At 39.8% G+C, this 18,160-nt stretch overlaps 1 protein-coding gene across 1 annotated transcript in view; it reads right to left on the bottom strand.

The window, feature by feature from the left end:
- Nucleotides 1–18,160, bottom strand: part of AMPH (amphiphysin) — a 205,970-nt gene that overhangs the window by 35,628 nt on the left and 152,182 nt on the right. Inside the window, exons 12-14 of the mRNA XM_068972726.1 lie at nucleotides 6,962–7,078; nucleotides 2,513–2,536; nucleotides 972–995 (exon numbers count right to left, since the gene is read on the bottom strand). Coding sequence (XP_068828827.1) covers nucleotides 972–995; nucleotides 2,513–2,536; nucleotides 6,962–7,078 — 165 coding nt within the window. The remainder of the gene's footprint in view (nucleotides 1–971; nucleotides 996–2,512; nucleotides 2,537–6,961; nucleotides 7,079–18,160) is intronic.

Raw genomic sequence — 18,160 nt, 5'->3', positions numbered from 1 at the left:
ACACTTTTCATCAGTCTTTATGCTTTCTTCACACCCAGCACTTAGATATTTCCTATTTTCCTCTTCATTGATTTTTAAGGTCTCCTGGTCTTGCTTTCCTAGTGTCTTAAAAAGATCTACTACTCCATTTCCTCTACTTTCACATGTTCTCTCTTCAAATTCCTCTGTCCCTTCTAGGTCCTTGACACCAATAGTTCCAGCCTCTACCTTTTCATATGTCTCCACACCTGCCCAGATAGAATCTTCAGTCTTCTGGTTTCCTTCCTCTTCTTCTGACTTTTTAACATCTTCTTGACTTTCTTTGACCAGGCCACTAGTTTCCATGGCTGGTATCTCTGAGTCAGGTAAATCACAAGGATGCTCCATCTCCATGCAAGCAGCCCCAGGCATGGGGTTTGGGGGCAGTTGTTCATCTCCACGTGGAGGGGCTGGCCCCAGGACATTTTCACCCTGTCCAGCTACAGTGTTCCAGTCAGCAGAAGGAAGCATTCTGGTGGACAATCCCAGGTCCTGTTCTGCTTCAGAGAGACATGCAGAGTCTTCCTGCGACCCATCTTGGGTAATTTTCTGGCTGACACTGTCTGTACTAGCATCGGGGCCCCAAATAATTGCACCTAAATCAATCTGAGATCTTTGAATTTCTTCAGTCAACCCACTGTCTGGAGTTTCCTCCATGATCAGGTTACACAGGGAAAGACTTTTTGAAGAATCAGTCTTTAGAGTATGCAGAAGAGCAAAGGAAAAAAAAAAGATGAAATAGATCATGGTAAGATTTGATGAGAAACACAAAAGTCTTCAATAGAGTAGCACCTGTTAAATAAAGCTACAGAGTATGTAAATTAAATTGTGTAAGACTACATCTGTGACTAGCAATGCCATGAGAAATGAACGCTTATTACAAGATAATACACTATGTATACAATGTTTATTAAATAGGAAAAAAATCCAGAATTTTCTGGATATTTACCTACCGGCTGTACCAGATCAGTGCTTGTCTGTATGAATAAAAAAATAATAATAAATAAGCATACGCATGATCATAAGGCAAGAAAAGAAAATTTCCTAGCACATTAAAATCTCACACTGACCAAAATCAACATACCATTGAAGACTTTGACTTTTATTGGTTTGAGATTAAGTTTTCAATGTGTTTTGCAATAGAAATGAGTTTTGTTTCACTATTGTGAAGACTACACAATTGAAACATGAAGCTAGCCCCTGTCACTTTCAAAAAACAAAAACATTTTATGGTTATAGAATCCCAATGTTCTGAACGTCAGCCCTTTTTATGAATATCCAAGTAAAACCATCTCCCTATAAAAGATGTTTTCATGTAGAAATTTTTAAGCTCTTTTCTTGAGAGCCTTCCATGATGCTTCAATCTCCTGAGGAAGGGAAGGGAATAGTCATCTTTCTGTTTTAAGGGAAGAAAGGAGCAATGTCACTTCAGAAGACCAGACTCATGAGTAGTTAGATCTACCCAACTTTCCTGTTGCTGTCTCATTAAAAAAGAAAATATTAAACTCAAGTTGAGCTCTTAAGACCACATGACCAAGGGCTCTGCTAAGACAGGGGAGAAAAGGGCCCAAACCCAAGAGAAATGGGGCTTCATATGGGTACAGTTATTTTCTTAATTTCACAGATGTTGCCACCACCAAACTCTGTGCTTTAGTCTCAATTCTCAATTTTGGAAATATTCACCCTTGCACATCAGATTAGCTGAATAAATAACATCAGCGGTAATATAGGCTTTGTATCAATACATGACAGATACTGAGCTAAATACTCTACAAATATTATCTCCTTTAATCCTCACACAACTCTCTGAGGTAGGTGTCATAACCCTTATTTTACAGATGAGAAAAAACTGAGGCTTCAAGAGTTTCAGAACTTGCTGAAAGTCATATTGTTACCATAACTGCAATGTAGACTCACATCCAGGGATGTCTGGCTCTAAAGCTCAAATCCTCTGTGACTAAGCTTCAGTGAAAATAATGAAAAAAAATCGTTCCCTGGGGATTCCCCTGTTTGTTCAGTGGTTAAGACTCCTTGCTTCCACTGCAAGGGATTCAGGTTCGATCCCTGGTCTGGGAACTAGGATCTTATATGCCTCATGGCAAAAAAATTTTTTTAAAGTTTTAATGATTCCCTGTGTGGAATAGCTTGGCATTCACATTTTCTCATCCATACTTTTCATGCATTCTATAAGCAGTAACAAATACGTATGCCCTTCACTACAACACTTCCTCTGGCCACCGATAATCAAAGAAGATGCATGAAGGGGCACAACACTGAACTCTTGCTCACCCAGGATTCTGGTATTTACTCTTCCTCACCACTGCTTCTGGGTGCAGATAAATGCTTAGAAATCATCAAAAATATCTGGGTCTTCTTCCATAATAGATAAAATAAAATATAACAAGGTTCCCGATGTCTAGCCATCCAGATACATTAGAATAAGACACATTAAAAATCTAGCCATCCAGATACATTAAAATAAGAGTTTTCTTACCGTCCATAGGTCCCAGGGCAATGTCTGAAAGTAAACAAACAAAAAAAAAATACCATCAGCAGATAAACCTCAAGCATGTAAAAAATATGGAGGTGATATAAGTTCTTGAAACAGAATCATAAACATTTTAGAAAAATTTAGTACAGCACTGTCCAATAGCATTTTCTTTGGTGACAAAATGTTCCATATCCATGCTGTCCAATATGGCAGCCACTCGTCATATGTGCTATTGGGAGTTGAAATGTGCAAGTGTAACAGAATCAAATTTTAAATTTTACATTCTTATATTTAACTCAGATTATTGAAAATATCCACATGTATCAATCTGTTTTTCACTCTGTGAGTGAAATCTATATCCAAAGCATGATGAATGGGATTACATTAATACACACACACACACACACACACACACAATCAAAGTGAAGTAAACAAGGTATCCTGATATTAGAGTTTATCACATCTTTGAGGAAATGTGGATCCTAGTCACTTCAAATGCTATTTCTTCTACCCCACCCCCCTATCAAATTAAAGAGGATGACCTGTTTGATGGTAAATGACCTCCAGAAAAGCAGTTCTTCAATATGTTGAATCAGACAACACACAGCTTAATTAATTGGCCATCATGCAAATTAGCAGAGTGCCCCCTAAGACATGTGGCTGAATTACACTTATTCCTGGCATTTTAATTATGGAACTTATTGATGCTGGGTTCAAAGGACTTCCACTGTGTGTAGACAGTGAAGGAGACCTCTCTTTCTTAATTCCTTTGTGACTGAGAATTACTGCTAAAGCCACATCCTTTTCTGTTCATGCCTTTGTGACTAGACTACATCCATGTTTGTTTTCTTGTTTTGAATCCCTAAATGTGAACGGAAAATTAGAGAGCCTGACACTTTCATCTGAAAAATATGACAGTTTTCAGATGGGATTACAGACGTCTGGTTTGGGTTCTGTACTACAGAAGACAGGCCTTGTGGTTACAACTGAAACACCCCTCAAGTTGGTCTGGGCCTCCTCTAATGTCCCCCTCCCCTGCAGCTCTAGGCAGCCTGGTTGGTCTCTGGATTAGCACTCACTTGTAGAATGACAAGACAACTGAAAGCCAGGTACTGGTATACAGAGTCCTTCTGCACCTTACATGCATTTTCTGGTTTTCTAGATGGTTTATGTTTTCTTGCTTCACAGCCCTTTAAGAATCACAGCTTCTAAAAGCTTCTACTCATCTCTGCATAATACAGAAAGCACAGGCATTTTCTCGGAAAGAAGGCAGCAATGTGAAGTCATGTTTATCACTCCTTACGATCATGAAAAGACATGTTAACTCAAGTGGACGCTGCAGAGATCACAGGGTGAAGTGCTCCGTGAGCAGAAAGAACAGCAATTTAAAACACAGGATCAGGTGATGGGGAAAGGAGACCACACTGAATCAAGGAGAGAGAAGGTAGCATAATCTAACAGCTCTGTGCTTTTTGTCATCTCAGCCTAAGACTTTTCTTCTTCACCAAGGAGGAGCGATGTGACTAGAGTTGGATCACAGGTCAATGCTGCAGTGAGGTGACTCAAATGCGGCCACTGGGAAGCCAGAGGGAAGAGCAGAGGGGCACATACAGCTTGCCCTGATGGCAGTAATGAATTTCTGCCAGAAACTAAGACCTCTGAATATTTAACCGAAGTCATTTTGTGTCGTTTAATTCTGAAAAAAATCTCTTAGTCTTAAATTCTATGATTCATGAATTCACTTAACCATGACTTGATAGAAAAGAAGTTCCTCTCTTGAGTCAAACTTGCAGCCTGAAATGGTATGGCATCCCATCCCCTGATCATCACAGCATCCACTGTGGAAACTTTCCTCCTGCCACTAACATTGTGAATGTTGGAGGAGAAGGCAGAAGTCCCTGAATTCTGCTGGCTGTCTACCCAATGAGAAAGCTCTGCCAAGGAGATATTCTGAACGATACATACATTCACATTCTACCTTGCTTGATCAACAAGATAGAACCCTCAAACTTGCTGACCATGACCACATTAGCATTTCCCAAAGTGAGTTTTTAGGGACCACACCCATGAATGCTAAGAATGTTTCACTGGAACACATTTCTCGGGTCAAACAAAATTCAGAAACAAATTTAAACAAATCTAAATAGTTTTGTTTTGTTTTCTTAAGTGCAGGACTTTTTGGAGCCTTTAATGTTCTTGAAAGAAAAGCTATGACCAACCTAGACAGCATATTCAAAAGCAGAGACATTACTTTGCCGACAAAGGTCTGTCTAGTCAAAGCTATGGTTTTTCTAGTAGTCATGCATGGATGTGAGAGTTGGACTATAAAGAAAGCTGAGCACCGAAGGATTGATGCTTTTGAACTGTGGTGTTGGAGAAGACTGTTGAGAGTCCCTTGGACTGCAAGGAGATGAAACCAGTCACTCCTAAAGGAAATCAGTCCTGAAAATTCACTGGAAGGACTGATGCTGTAGCTGAAACTCCAATACTTTGGCCACCTGATGTGAAGAACTGACTCACTGGAAAAGATCAGGATACCGGGAAAGATTGAAGGCAGGAGGAGAAGGGGATGACAGAGGATGAAATGGTTGGATGGCATCACTGACTCGATGGACATGAGTTTGAGCAATCTCCGGCACTTGGTGATGAACAGGAAGGCCTGGTGTGCTGCAGTCCATGGGGCTGCAAAGAGTCAGACACGACTGAGCAACTGAACTGAACTGAATATTCTAAGGCATGTCATGAATATCCTAAAAGGGAATTTTAATAAAATTCCTGAAACATTCATCTAAGAAATCCATTTTTTTTTTTGCTACATACTTTTCAGACCAGCATCTAATCTACTCAATCGCCTGCTTTATTGACATCTCAGATTTTTATTGTTTCAATATCACAACATGGAGGCTTGCATAAATCTGATCACATTCTGAACAAAATGTGGATTAGAGAGACACTTTATTTACTGGAGGTCACAGTTAGCTGTCCGGTTCCCAGTGATTTACCATAAGGTATCAAGTAGGCCTCAAGACCAAGAAGTTGAGCTGGGTCTCAATATCCAAGTTGAGTTTTGCACTACACTTTGATTAGTTAATCTGAAGTATATTCTAGCATCCTTGGATTTTCCCAGACTCAAATGTGAGGCCCCAACCACATCAAAAATACTGACATAAACAATTTCTGGGTAGCAAATATTTTGAGTTAACTTCCTTTCATTAGCATAGATGACTGTAAAGTAACTATATTCCAGAGAAATTACCCACAGGCCATTTCAGCACCCACTACAAGTATCCCTCTGGAACTTCCCTGGTGGCTCAGACAGTAAAGCATCTGCCTACAATGTGGGAGACCTGGGTTCGATCCCTGAGTTGGGAAGATCCCCTGGAGAAAGAAATAGCAACCCACTCCAGTATTCTTGCCTGGAAAGTCCCATGACGGAGGAGCCTAGCAGGCTACAATCCACGGGGTCACAAAGAGTCAGACATGACTGAGTGACTTCACTTCACTTTTACTTTACCAGTATCCCTCTGATAGACATTATGATCATAACAGCTACTGAAATGGGAAGAATGTTGAGAGTGAGGAAGTTGTGAACACGGGTAAGCATGGATAAGCAAGGCAAACTCTGCATCAAGTTATCATCAAGATCATATCAACATCAGAGGGTGGGACCAACTGAGCGCAGCACTGACATGTATACACTGCCATATGTAAAACAGACAGCCAGTGGGAAGCTACTGTATAGCACGGGGAGCTCAGGTTGGTGCTCTGTGATGACCTAGACTGGTGGGATGTGGGATGGGCAGGGAGGGGAGGCTAAAGAGGAAGGGGATTTATGTTTATGTATAGTGGTTCACATTGTTGTACAGCAGAAACTAATATAACTTTGTAAAGCAATTATATTCCAATTAAAATAAATAAATTAGAAACAAAGACCACATAGGCATCATTAGTATCAGCATCAAGTTCAGAACTATCAAGACTGAAGAAGATTCCTGTTTGGACAAAATCTCATGGTGATGGCCAAATGACTTAATTTGCAAAGTATGAGGAAAAACAGTGGAGAAAACAGTAAGAAGATTAAACCCCAAGCCAAGAGGAAGAGTCTTACTTAGGGAAGTCATAGAATGTATCATCCAAGCCTGGACACTTCCGAGTACAAATGTGGAACTATGGGTAACTCTGAGATGGATGACTCCTGCAAACTGGAATGTGTGTTACCCAGTTATCTGTGTGTTATCTGTGTGTTATCTGTGGCAGAGAAAGCTAACAGTAGGGGAGGTTGAGAATAATTGACATTGATCAAGCCCTCTTTCTACCCTTCCCATTAGGATATGTTTGTCAGTTGAAAAGTAATAGTCATGTGAAAGGGAGAGGGATCAGAGAAATGCCTTACTAAGCTTTACTAAAGGTTACAAACTATGAGCCCCAACCATCAAAAAATCCACTTGATACCTGTGACATGGGTGAGTGGGTTACTCCAGCAGAACCTGCAGGGGTCACATCAGGCTTGAAAGGATCAAAGTCCAGATCCAACAAGGTCTCTTCTTTCTTCACCTCAGGGATTTCATTCTGTTGAAATAAAATAATATATGCATGAGCTTGAATCTGATCAGATTTCATGATCTAATCCATGCATAATCCTCTAATTTTAGTTGATATTTCCAAAGCATGCTTTGATAATTTACCATTTAGTTGGCTCATCCATGGGCTCCCAGAGTTTTGTATGATGAGAGGGGAAATAGCCAACTCTGGCCAAGTGTAACCCAAGTTGTTCAGGTACATTACCCAGGCTCCAATCCTTATTCTTTGTTTAGTTCCAAGTACAGGCAACAAATGGAATTTTTGCGAAATGTATCCTAAAGCCACCAAGATCCAAGGAATCTCCTCTGCCAGCGCATAAAACTCAAGTCAAAATTTACAGAGAACCAAGCAGATAAAATGAGCTAAGAGTTGGACCCATTACAGTCATTTCACTGCTGTGATGCCCCCTGGGAAGCTAAGATTTAAAAAGGAAGGTGTCAATATCTATAGTGACCTCATCCCACCTGCCTCTCCCCCATCCCTGGATTCAGTTATCATATGATCCATTCTTCATCCATAATATGTTTGTCTCAACTGCATTCATGAGGGAATGAAAGAAAGAAAAACACATACCCCAGTATTCACTGAAAAATGAGCTCCTACACCAATAAACATTCTTAGATTAGAAACAAAGCAAGCCAAATAGAGAATGAAAGTCCTGCTATAATAATAGCAAAAAATATATAATACTGAACACTAACATTAGTTCATTTATTATAGAAGGCACCTATGTTCACCACTATACCACCAATACACATTTATTGTGAGATCAGGATATAGCATGGGCTTGAAGTTGGTCTAACCCAGGCTTGGGTTACACAGGGATGGTCAGCCCTCATAAACTATGCCACAGTGGGAGAACTGAGGTCAGTTTCCACATAATTCGAGTTACATGTGTTTGTTATTTGATATAAGCCTTAATGTAGACCATCTGTTGCCTAGAAATTGAAAGATAACAACAATGGATATAGTATTATATAAGAATAGAGATGTACGGAGAAAAAAATTTAAGAAACGTGAGTTGTTTTAATTAATGTTGATCATAGATATAAAACTTAAAAATTTAGAAATGTATGAAAACCTTAAGGGCATTATAGATAATACTTTTTTTTTTTTAGGGTATCCATACTCACTATAGGAGGAAATCTGCTTATACATCCTGCATATTGTCTTCAGTTATCTATTCAGTAGCATGGTTATTCTTCCTATATCCTTTTAAAATTAACAAGGATAATGTTCTTTTGGGATCCCTCTTTCTTTAATAATTATAACAACAAAAACTGTCAATTGATTCCCTCAGCCCCTATTAAAAATTTGCAGGAGTTTTTTTAAATATAAATTTATTTATTTTAATTACAGGCTAATTACTTTACAATATTGTATTGGTTTTGCCATACATCAACATGAATCCGCCACAGGTGTACACATGGTCCCCATCCTGAACCCCCCTCCCTCCTCCCTCCCCATACCATCCCTCTGGGTCATCCCAGTGCACCAGCCCCGAGCATCCTGTATCCTGCATCAAACCTGGACTGGTGATTCGTTTCATATATGATAGTATACATGTTTCAATGCCATTCTCCCAAATCATCCCACCCTCTCCCTCTCCCACAGAGTCCAGGAAACTGTTCTATACATCTGTGTCTCTTCTGCTGTCTCACATACAGGGTTATCGCTACCATCTTTCTAAATTCCATATATATGCGTTAGTATACTGCATTGGTGTTTTTCTTTCCGGCTTACTTCACTCTGTATAATCGGCTCCAGTTTCATCCACTTCATTAGAACTGATTCAAATGTATTCTTTTTAATGGCTGAGTAATACTCCATTGTGTATATGTACCACAGCTTTCTTATCCATTCATCTGCTGATGGACATCTCTGCTGATGGACATCTAGGTTGCTTCCATGTCCTGGCTATTATAAACAGTGCTGATTTTCATCAATTGTATATTGGTACAAATTATATTTTTATGATTTTGCAAACAGACATTACACTTAGAATGCTCTAGGCACTGCTCTATGAACTTGATACATCTGAGCAATAACTCATGTTAATGCACTTTGTTGTCTTAAAGAATTACTTTACTATCTTCCCCCAAAGCACATTTTATGGGCGCTGCTGCTGCTAAGTCGCTTCCGTTGTGTCTAACTCTGTGGAACCCCATAGACAGCAGCCCATCAGGCTCCCCCATCCCTGGGATTCTCCAGGCAAGAACACTGGAGTGGGTTGCCATTTCCTTCTCCAATGCATGAAAGTGAAAAGTGAAGTCGCTCAGTTGTGTCTGACTCTTAGCAACCCCATGGACTGTAGCCCACCAGGCTCCTCCATCCATGGGATTTTCCAGGCAAGAGTACTGGAGTGGGGTGCCATCACTTTTTCCGATAGGAACTGCTAATCCTTAAAAAAAAAATCAAGAGCCAGATGGCATCATTTTCCCACTCAGGGATGAGTAGAACGGCCTGTACCAGGTTTTCTACCATCCTTTGACTCCAGTGCTATTCCAGGCTGCTGCAGAGACCCGCTTCCACATCTTAGGGACCTCTGATATCTGCAAGTTCTCCATAAAAATTGAGCCACACAAATATGTCCATCAGTGCCTGAGGAGACAAACAGATCCCCTTGAGGAAGCTAAAATGGGAATTTAGAGATCAAGGGTTAAAAAAAACCAATAGACTAAATGGAGTTATGCTTTGATTTTGAAATAAATCTGGGTTTGCACCCCAACTTTGCCACTTGATATGTTTGCTGGGCAGTTAATTCAGCTTCTTTGAGCCTCCATTTTTTCATGCACAAAATGAGAGTAATAATATCTAGAAAGACTACCATGAACAATAAATACAACAAATACACTAAACACAGTATTCTGAAAATATTCAAAATGGAAATGGAAGCCTGCTATTAGTAACAATGTGGATCTGTGTAAAATGACTGTCATTAAATATCCACTATACCAGTTTGGCTGCCTTCAAAATGTGTAACTGCTACTTTGGGCTTGATATCTATTTGGTTTTGCTTCCATCTTGAGAGTTATCCCTTAAGGCACTCATATGAAATCATAATTTAATAGAGCTACAAAAAGAGTAGGAAAAGGGTTGCCTGTTTATGCAGTATCCCTTTATAAAAGAGCACTGAAGTACTCACAGTGCTGTCTCTACGTGTCAAAACACAGTGACATGTAATTTTCCCTAACATAACAGAAGGGAATTAATCTTTTCTCATTCCTTACACCTGCTTCACCACTGGAGTACATCTGATGAGGTCCCAACATTTGTAAAGCATTTTGGGAGTCTGATGTCAACTACTGTTTTACCATTGAAAGTCTGGAAGAGGTGACCTGGGATATGCATCTAGGAAAGGAGACTAGGTGTGGAGACCACAGTGAGGGAAGATACCCAATGGGAAACACCACCAATGATAATAATCTTCTGTGCTATACTTCATGAAGCAGCTTTTGCTGGGGACATCTGAAGTTTACAGTTAAGCTACTGGACTTCTTTCAGTATAGGTGTACAGTTTGAGCATAATCCTTATGGTGAGCTTTGCCTTGACCTCATGATCGATGAAGTTTACTTCCTTATCCTGTGACTTGGGGGTGACCGTGTGTCATGCTTTGGCCAAGGGATGTTAGTGAACATAATGCAAGCAAAAGATTGAAATGTGCTTGAACAGTTGACTTGCTTTTCTCGGATTCCTGCCATTCATGAAAAGTACAAGCTTTGTCCAGCCACCGGCCAAAGAGGATGAGAGACACACGGAGTACATCTGAGCCCATCATAACTAATTTCTCAACACTAGAGTTAAAGAGAAATTCTTAAAAGTGGCCAGCAAAAAAGACATGTCACTTACAAGGAATGACATAAAATTAATAGTAGATTTATCATCAGAAATAATGAAAGCAAAAAGATAGTGAATCAATATCTTTGAAGTACTAAGAGGAAGAAGCTAGAATATTGTGCCTCTTGAAAATATTTTTAAAACACAAAAATGAGATGGAGAGTTTTTTCAGGCATGCAAAAGCAGAAACAATTTATCACCATCAGATCTGCATTAGAATTAGCATGAAAGAACATTTCTTAGGCAGAAGAAGTGATACCAGATAGAAATTCGGATCCACATAGAGAAATGAAGAGGATCAGGAATAGGAGTACGTGGGTAAGTATATATGACTTTGGCTATTATTTACATCTTCTTAAAAAGTAATTGATTGCTTAAACAAAAATAATAACAAACGAATGTGAAATTACTTCATATTAAAAAGTAAACTTGATGACAAAACAGTACAAAAATCAGAAAGGAAGAAATATAAATATACTATTGTGAGGTTTTTATACCATACCCTTAATAGTATACTACTGTTTGAAGGTAGACTGTTACAAGTTATTTATGTCCTAAAGCAACCACTAAAATAACAAAATAGTTAAGTATAGCTAATAAAAAAAAGAAAGAAGAGAATAATAAAAATGATAAATTAATTCAAAATAAGGCAGATAAATGAAGTAGAAGGGCTAAAACAGGACAAAAAATGATCAAAGTGCTAGATTTTACTTCACCATATGAACAACCACCTTGAATGAAAATGCTCTAAATAATATAATGAAAGACAGAGACTGCCTGAATTTTAAAAATCAAGACAACTCGATACTATCTACAGGTAACTAGCTTCAAATATGTACACACAAATAGATTAAAAGTAAAAGGAGAGAAAAAGATAAACATACTAACCTAACAAAAAGAAAGCTGGAATAGTTACATTTAACAACAAACAAAGTAGATTTCAAATCAAAGGGTATAATCAGGGATAAAGAAGGTCATTTCCTGAAATAGAAAGAAGCAAATTCCTAAACGTGTGCATTCAATTATAGTTTTAAAATTTATGAAGCAAGAGCCAAGAAAACAACAAAATGAAATAGAAAAATGCTTAATTTTGCAGAGGATTTTTCAATAGTCCACTTTCAATAGTAGAACAAACAGAAAATAAATTAAGATTTTAGAAGATATAAGCAACACTATGACCCAATTTGACCTAGTTCACATTAAAAAGCATGCAGATTACGAAGGAAGAACTGATACTATCTTTATTCACAGAAGATATGATCGCCCATATAGAAAATCCAATGAACTCTACAAAAAGGCTAAGGCTCTAATATTGAGTTTAACAAGATTGCAAGCAACACTTTGCATGTTAGCATCAACACATAAAAATCAGTTATATTTATATTTAATAGTATAAAACCCCAGAAACTGAAAAATTTAAATACTATTTATAGTAGCACTAAAAGCATGAAATACTTAGGGATAAACACAGCAAATGATGTGAAATGCCTGTGCACTAAACATAACAAATCATGGCAAAAATAGAGATCTTCATAAAAAGATATAGATAGATAGATACATATACTGTATTTATAGGTCAGACAATTCAATATTATTAAGATGTCATTGCTGTTGGTCACTCCCTAAGTCATGTCCAGCTCTCTGCAAACCCATTAACTATAGCACGGCAGACTCCCCTGTCCTTCACGATCTCCTGGTGCTTGCTCAAATTCATGTCCATTGAGTTTGTGATGCTATCCAACCATCTCATCCTCTGTCACCCCCTTCTCGTCCTGCCCTCAATCTTTCCCAGCATCAGGGTCTTTTCTAATGAGTTGGCTCTTCACATCAGGTGGCCAAAGTATTGTAGCTTCAGCATCAGTCCTTCCAATGAATATTAAGACATCACAGCTCCCCAAATTCATCTGTAGAATCAATGCAATAGCCAATCATTTGTACTGGGTTGAATACTGTGCCCTCTTAGTCCCCTATAAAATTCACATCCATCAGGAACCTCTGAATGAGACTTTATTTGGCAATAGGGTCTTTGCAGATGTGATGAAATTAATATAAGGTCACACCGGATTAGGATGGGCCTTAATTCAGTGACTGGCGTCCTTTTCAGAGGAGGAAATCTTGGATACACAGACACAAGGACAATGCCGTGTGAAGACACAGAGCACAGAGACACATGGGGAAAATGCAGTGTGATGACAGGCAGAGTGGGATGACGGGTCTACACACCAAAGAACACCAAGGATTTCCAGGAACCACCAGAAATTAGAGAGGCATTTAAGAACCCTCCCCTAGTGCCTTCAGAGGGAATATGGCTCTGCTGACACTTTGATCTTGGACGTCTAGCCTCAGAACTGCAAGAGAATAAATGCCTGTTCTTTTAAGCCACCCAATTTGTGGTGCTTTATTACAACAAACCTAGAAATCAAATCCAATGTCCTGAAAGTTTGTAGAAACTTACAAAGTGACTCTAAAATTCGTATGGAAACTCAAAGAACCTAGAATAGCCACAACAATTCTGAAAAAGAATAACAAAGTTGAAGGACTAACCCTCTCTGGTTTCAAGACAGCATAAAGAGGCAGTCATCAAGATAGTGTGGTCCTGGCACAAAGGTAGGTAAAGGATCAAAGGAAAACCACAGAGCCCAGAAACAGAACCATACACAGATGGACAAGTCATTTTTCACAAAGGTACAAAGGCAATTAAGTAGAATAAAGCTATATTTTTCAACTACTGTACCGCCATATGTAAAGAAATAAATTTCAACCCATACTGACTGACTCTGGAGTTGAAAGGCACTAATTTTTTCCTCCAATTTTCATCTTATTAATTCCTTGTCCTCAAAGAATTTTAATGTGTTTACTTTGAAATAAATATCCACTGAAAGAAGCAGCAGCTGGTCCAGAAATTTGCTATATTGAACAGAATAGCCAGCATGGTATTTGAAAGCAGGTTACAGATACCCAGGAAGTGAGTGGTGCACATGTAAATAATTTCAGGCTGGCCCCATCAGAACGGGTGAAAAAGGGCCATCTTGTGAACGTATTTTGCAAGCTGAAAATTTTATTTTGATTTGATTTACTAGGCAAGATAGGAAGCTTTCATGAACTTAAAATGTAAGATGCAGCCTTACGTAAATAAATAAATACATAGCGCTGACTTAATCCCAACAGTCACACAACTTAAAGGCCGTGCTGATGTCTTGCTTTTTAGCACAGCAGGGTGACAGGAGGGCTTGGAGGAATAAGCTGTAATGTTCAAAAGATAATCCTTCTGGATTTGTAAATGGGAAAGCTATATCAAAGAAAGAAAATACGCTGAGAATAGATTTAGGCCAAATAGTTGGGGTATCTGCTATGAAAAAAATCCTCAAAAAAGCCATCTTTTCTGCCTCATTGCCAATTGACAGGAAAATAAGCAAGAAGGAACCCTGCTCCCCTACCTGCCTCTCAAGGGGTCCCTGCACTTCTGAGCAGCTTCCTTGAAATTTTTGAGGTCGTACTCTGGTTGTGTATGTGGGGGGTGGGGCTTCCCCTGTGTCTCAGTGGTAAAGAATACACCTGCAATGCAGGAGGTGCAGGAGACACGGACTCTATCCTTGGGTTGGGAAGATCTCCTGGAGGAGGGCATGGAAACACATTCCAGTATTCTTGCCTGTGGAATTCCGTGGACAGAGGACACTGCTGGGCTACAGTCCTTAGGGTCACGAAGAGATGGACACAACTGACGTGACTGAGTACGCATGCACACACTGGTGGTGGGGACAGCGGTGCCATCAGAGCAGAACACCCCAGACTAGATCTGCATGGGCATGGCCCCATCTTTCCTCTCTGGAGCACTGTCCCACCCTAACTCCACAGGGAGGGTCCACCAAATGCCCCAGGAAACTGGGACTCATAAACCACCAGATTGTCTTGAAACTTGGTGGCCAGTCCTGCTTCCAAGAAGGTGGCTGGTGAGCAGACTGTTCCTGCTGGCCAGCATGTCATTTCACTCAGGGGATCCCATGAGACTGGCCACCAGGATGCTGCTGGCATGCTCATGTCATGTGACTCAGATTGTTTATATGGAGAGCCCCCTGACCACCTGTATAAAAAGCAGCAAGATTTTAACAGGAGATCAAGACCAAAAAACATAATCATGTGTATACTTATATATGTGCTGTGCTGTGCTTAGTTGCTCAGTCGTGTCTGACTCTTTGTGATCCCATGAACTGTAGCCTGCCAGGCTCCTCTGTCCATGGGGATTCTCCAGCAAGAATACTGGAGTGGGTTGCTATGTCCTTCTCCTGGGGATCTTCCCAACACAGGGATAGAACCTGGGTCTCCTGCATTGCAGGTGGATTCTTTAATGCCTGAGCCACCAGGGAAGCAGAGAAGCACACATATATACACACATATATATGTGTGTGTGTGTGCTTATATACACATATATGTTTATACACATGTATATATGATTATGTTATTTTGGTCTTGATCTCCTGTTAAAATCTTATTTTTTTGCCACAATTTGGTTTCCAGGGACATAATACCTTTTCAATCTTCCTTTTAAAAATGTTTACCAAAAATCCACTTCCTTAGAGCATCTGGTGGGGGAGAATGAGAGATTACTTGAGAAACTCTGATTTAAAGAAAAGAAATAGGGATTTTGTCACAGAAGTTCTCAGAGCCTGAACGTTTTTGCTTTTCCATTGTGAAAAAGCAAAAGGAGATGCAGCCCTCCCAGCCTCCTATGACCAAGGGGATCTCAGGGGACTAGATGGAAAATGCTGTTTTCAAAGAATAATGCAGGTGTGCACATACTCACACACACACACACACAGGATCTCTTTTTTAAGTCGCTAGGAGTTAAAAATAGGGAGGGGTGGGTATGTCCTGTGGCAGGTCCATTTCTGTAAACACAGAACCAAAAAAACAAAATCAGCCTTGTGATCTAGACAAGCAGGCAAGTCCCTGTACATAGATATGGCTATTTCCAGAGAAGATTCTGGGAAATACACGTATTTCCAGAAACCACATGCTACAGTTACGGTTGAGGCCATTAGAGGGCTCTGTAGACCTGACGGATTTCTGTTTCCAACCCCAGGACACACTCAAGAGAGAATTACAACTGTGATGAAGCAGGGTATATGAAATACATCCATTAGAGACAAGGGATGTTTCATTCATCACATCTTGAACTTCTGGGTGGGATTCATACAAATGCTTTTCTTCCACATTAAGCAAATGATAAAAATAGCAAACTGAGGACGCAAACCTATTTGTTAAATCTAAAATGACTCATTAAACATTTAAAAATATTAAAATAAAACATATATATAATATATATATGAAAGAATATATATTATATATATGTATGTAAAGGAAATGGTAGCCCACTCCAGTAGTCTTGCCTGGGAAATCCCATGGATGGAGGAGCCTGGCAGGCTAAGGTCCTTGGGATCGCATACAGTTGGACACAACTAAGTGACTAACACAAACACACACACACACACACACACACACACGAATCACTTTGCCATATACCAGAAATTAAAACAACACTGTAAATCAAATATACTTCTATAAAGAAAAAAGAAATAAAATTAAATAAAGCTAGATTATATCCTTCAATAAGGGAGCAAGCAGACTGAAATATAAATCCTTGCCTTACCCTTGCTCTTACCATGGTGATGTGAGACTCACAGCCACTGAGTCAATGGAAATGCTCCAACTCATTTCCATCATTTGACCCCATCAAATACACTGGGGTTCACCTGCTACAGTCATGTTGCCACTTAGATCCAGAAAAAAAGATAGAAACCCTTTTCTGCCTCCTCCCCAGATTAAAAGAAAACTATATATCAAGATAAATCCCCCCAAATGCACCCCCATAATGTCTCTGGGGGTTACTTCCTTCACAGTCCCCTGGCACACTGGTGGACTTGACCCAGCCAGTAAGTTAGAAAAGGTGCCAGTCGAAGGATGCCTTTCCTTTCCATTCCAACAGCCCGGGAGCCTGAACACAGGGTAGCCAAGCTGGGGCAAGGATGGGGGCCGCTCTCAGCTGACTGTGTCGCTGCAGCAGCCACAGCTGGAGACATTTCAGGTTTGACAAGTGCCTCCTCACCCTCTCCCCTAACTCTTGATTTTGCTCATCAATCTCTCTCACTCAACGACACCAGCCAAAGTTAACCCTCTTAGAAGGACTTAGGCACTTCTTCTGGCATCTGTATTTTTTAAAAGTGTGTTGATTCTTTTTCTCCCCCACACTGTGAAGGACCCTTATGTGAGCCAGCAAACTGCAAATAAAAAAACACTGTCGAAGAAAGAACATCTCTGAACCCCGTCTTTACTTCAGAACTAGTCTACTTGTCACATTTTCTCTACTTCAGTGGCCTTGCCTGCTACATGGAGATGTCCTCAGCTAAGCACACATGGCTTCTGGGTGACCATATTCTTTATTGGAGATGGAATTGAGAAGATGCTCTTGAGGGGTCCAGGTGAAAGCAACTTCAGTAAGGGTCTTATCACTCTAAAACACTCTCACTTTAAAACTGATGAAGCTAAAAACAGAGCAAGCTGTTAGAAGTACAAAGGCACAGAACAACTTGGACATGAAAACTGCTCCAGTTTGATGCCAGGGCCACTGTGGATGCTGGGTAAGATTATTTGGCTCTAAGACCACTATCCCTGGTGGCATCTGTGTATCCACAGATATTACTGGTCCATGCACTGATAAACATGCAATTCCCTTTCCTCAAAGGAGCTACTAAATCACATTTCAAGCCCTAATTAGCTTACCAAAAGGAAAACAATAGCAAATGGCGTTGCACTGATCCATAAACACCCTCTAGAGAGAGATGAGAAATTATGGCGTACCACTGCACTACTTTTAAGTTTTTATTTTCTGAAGCCCCTGTTTTTAGTACATGATTTCTGTTATTATTGATAGGACGCAATTGTAATTGGGATGTTAGACATAGAGCTGTTATTTATGTACTCAGGAATGACAATGTTATGTTTGTACCCCCTGCAAAATGTTAAAATTATTTCTGACTGTGAGAATACCAGGAGGAAATGGTATTGGCATGATCTCTGGGGACATTCACTCTTAACAAAGCGATGACTTTGACGATGTGAGGAGCAACTAAGTCAAGATTATCCTTGAGGCAAAGGACAACCAAGCTGGGACAGGTGTAGGTATAACATGGAGGGTAGCTATAAATGGGTACACACACCCAGGTGTCTTTGAAACC

This window comes from Capricornis sumatraensis, chromosome 5 (assembly GCF_032405125.1).
Source record: "Capricornis sumatraensis isolate serow.1 chromosome 5, serow.2, whole genome shotgun sequence".
In the NCBI taxonomy this organism is placed as follows: Eukaryota; Metazoa; Chordata; class Mammalia; order Artiodactyla; family Bovidae; genus Capricornis; species Capricornis sumatraensis.
The sequence above is the reverse complement of the archived record's forward strand: the minus strand, read 5'-3'. Positions and strand labels throughout refer to the sequence as shown.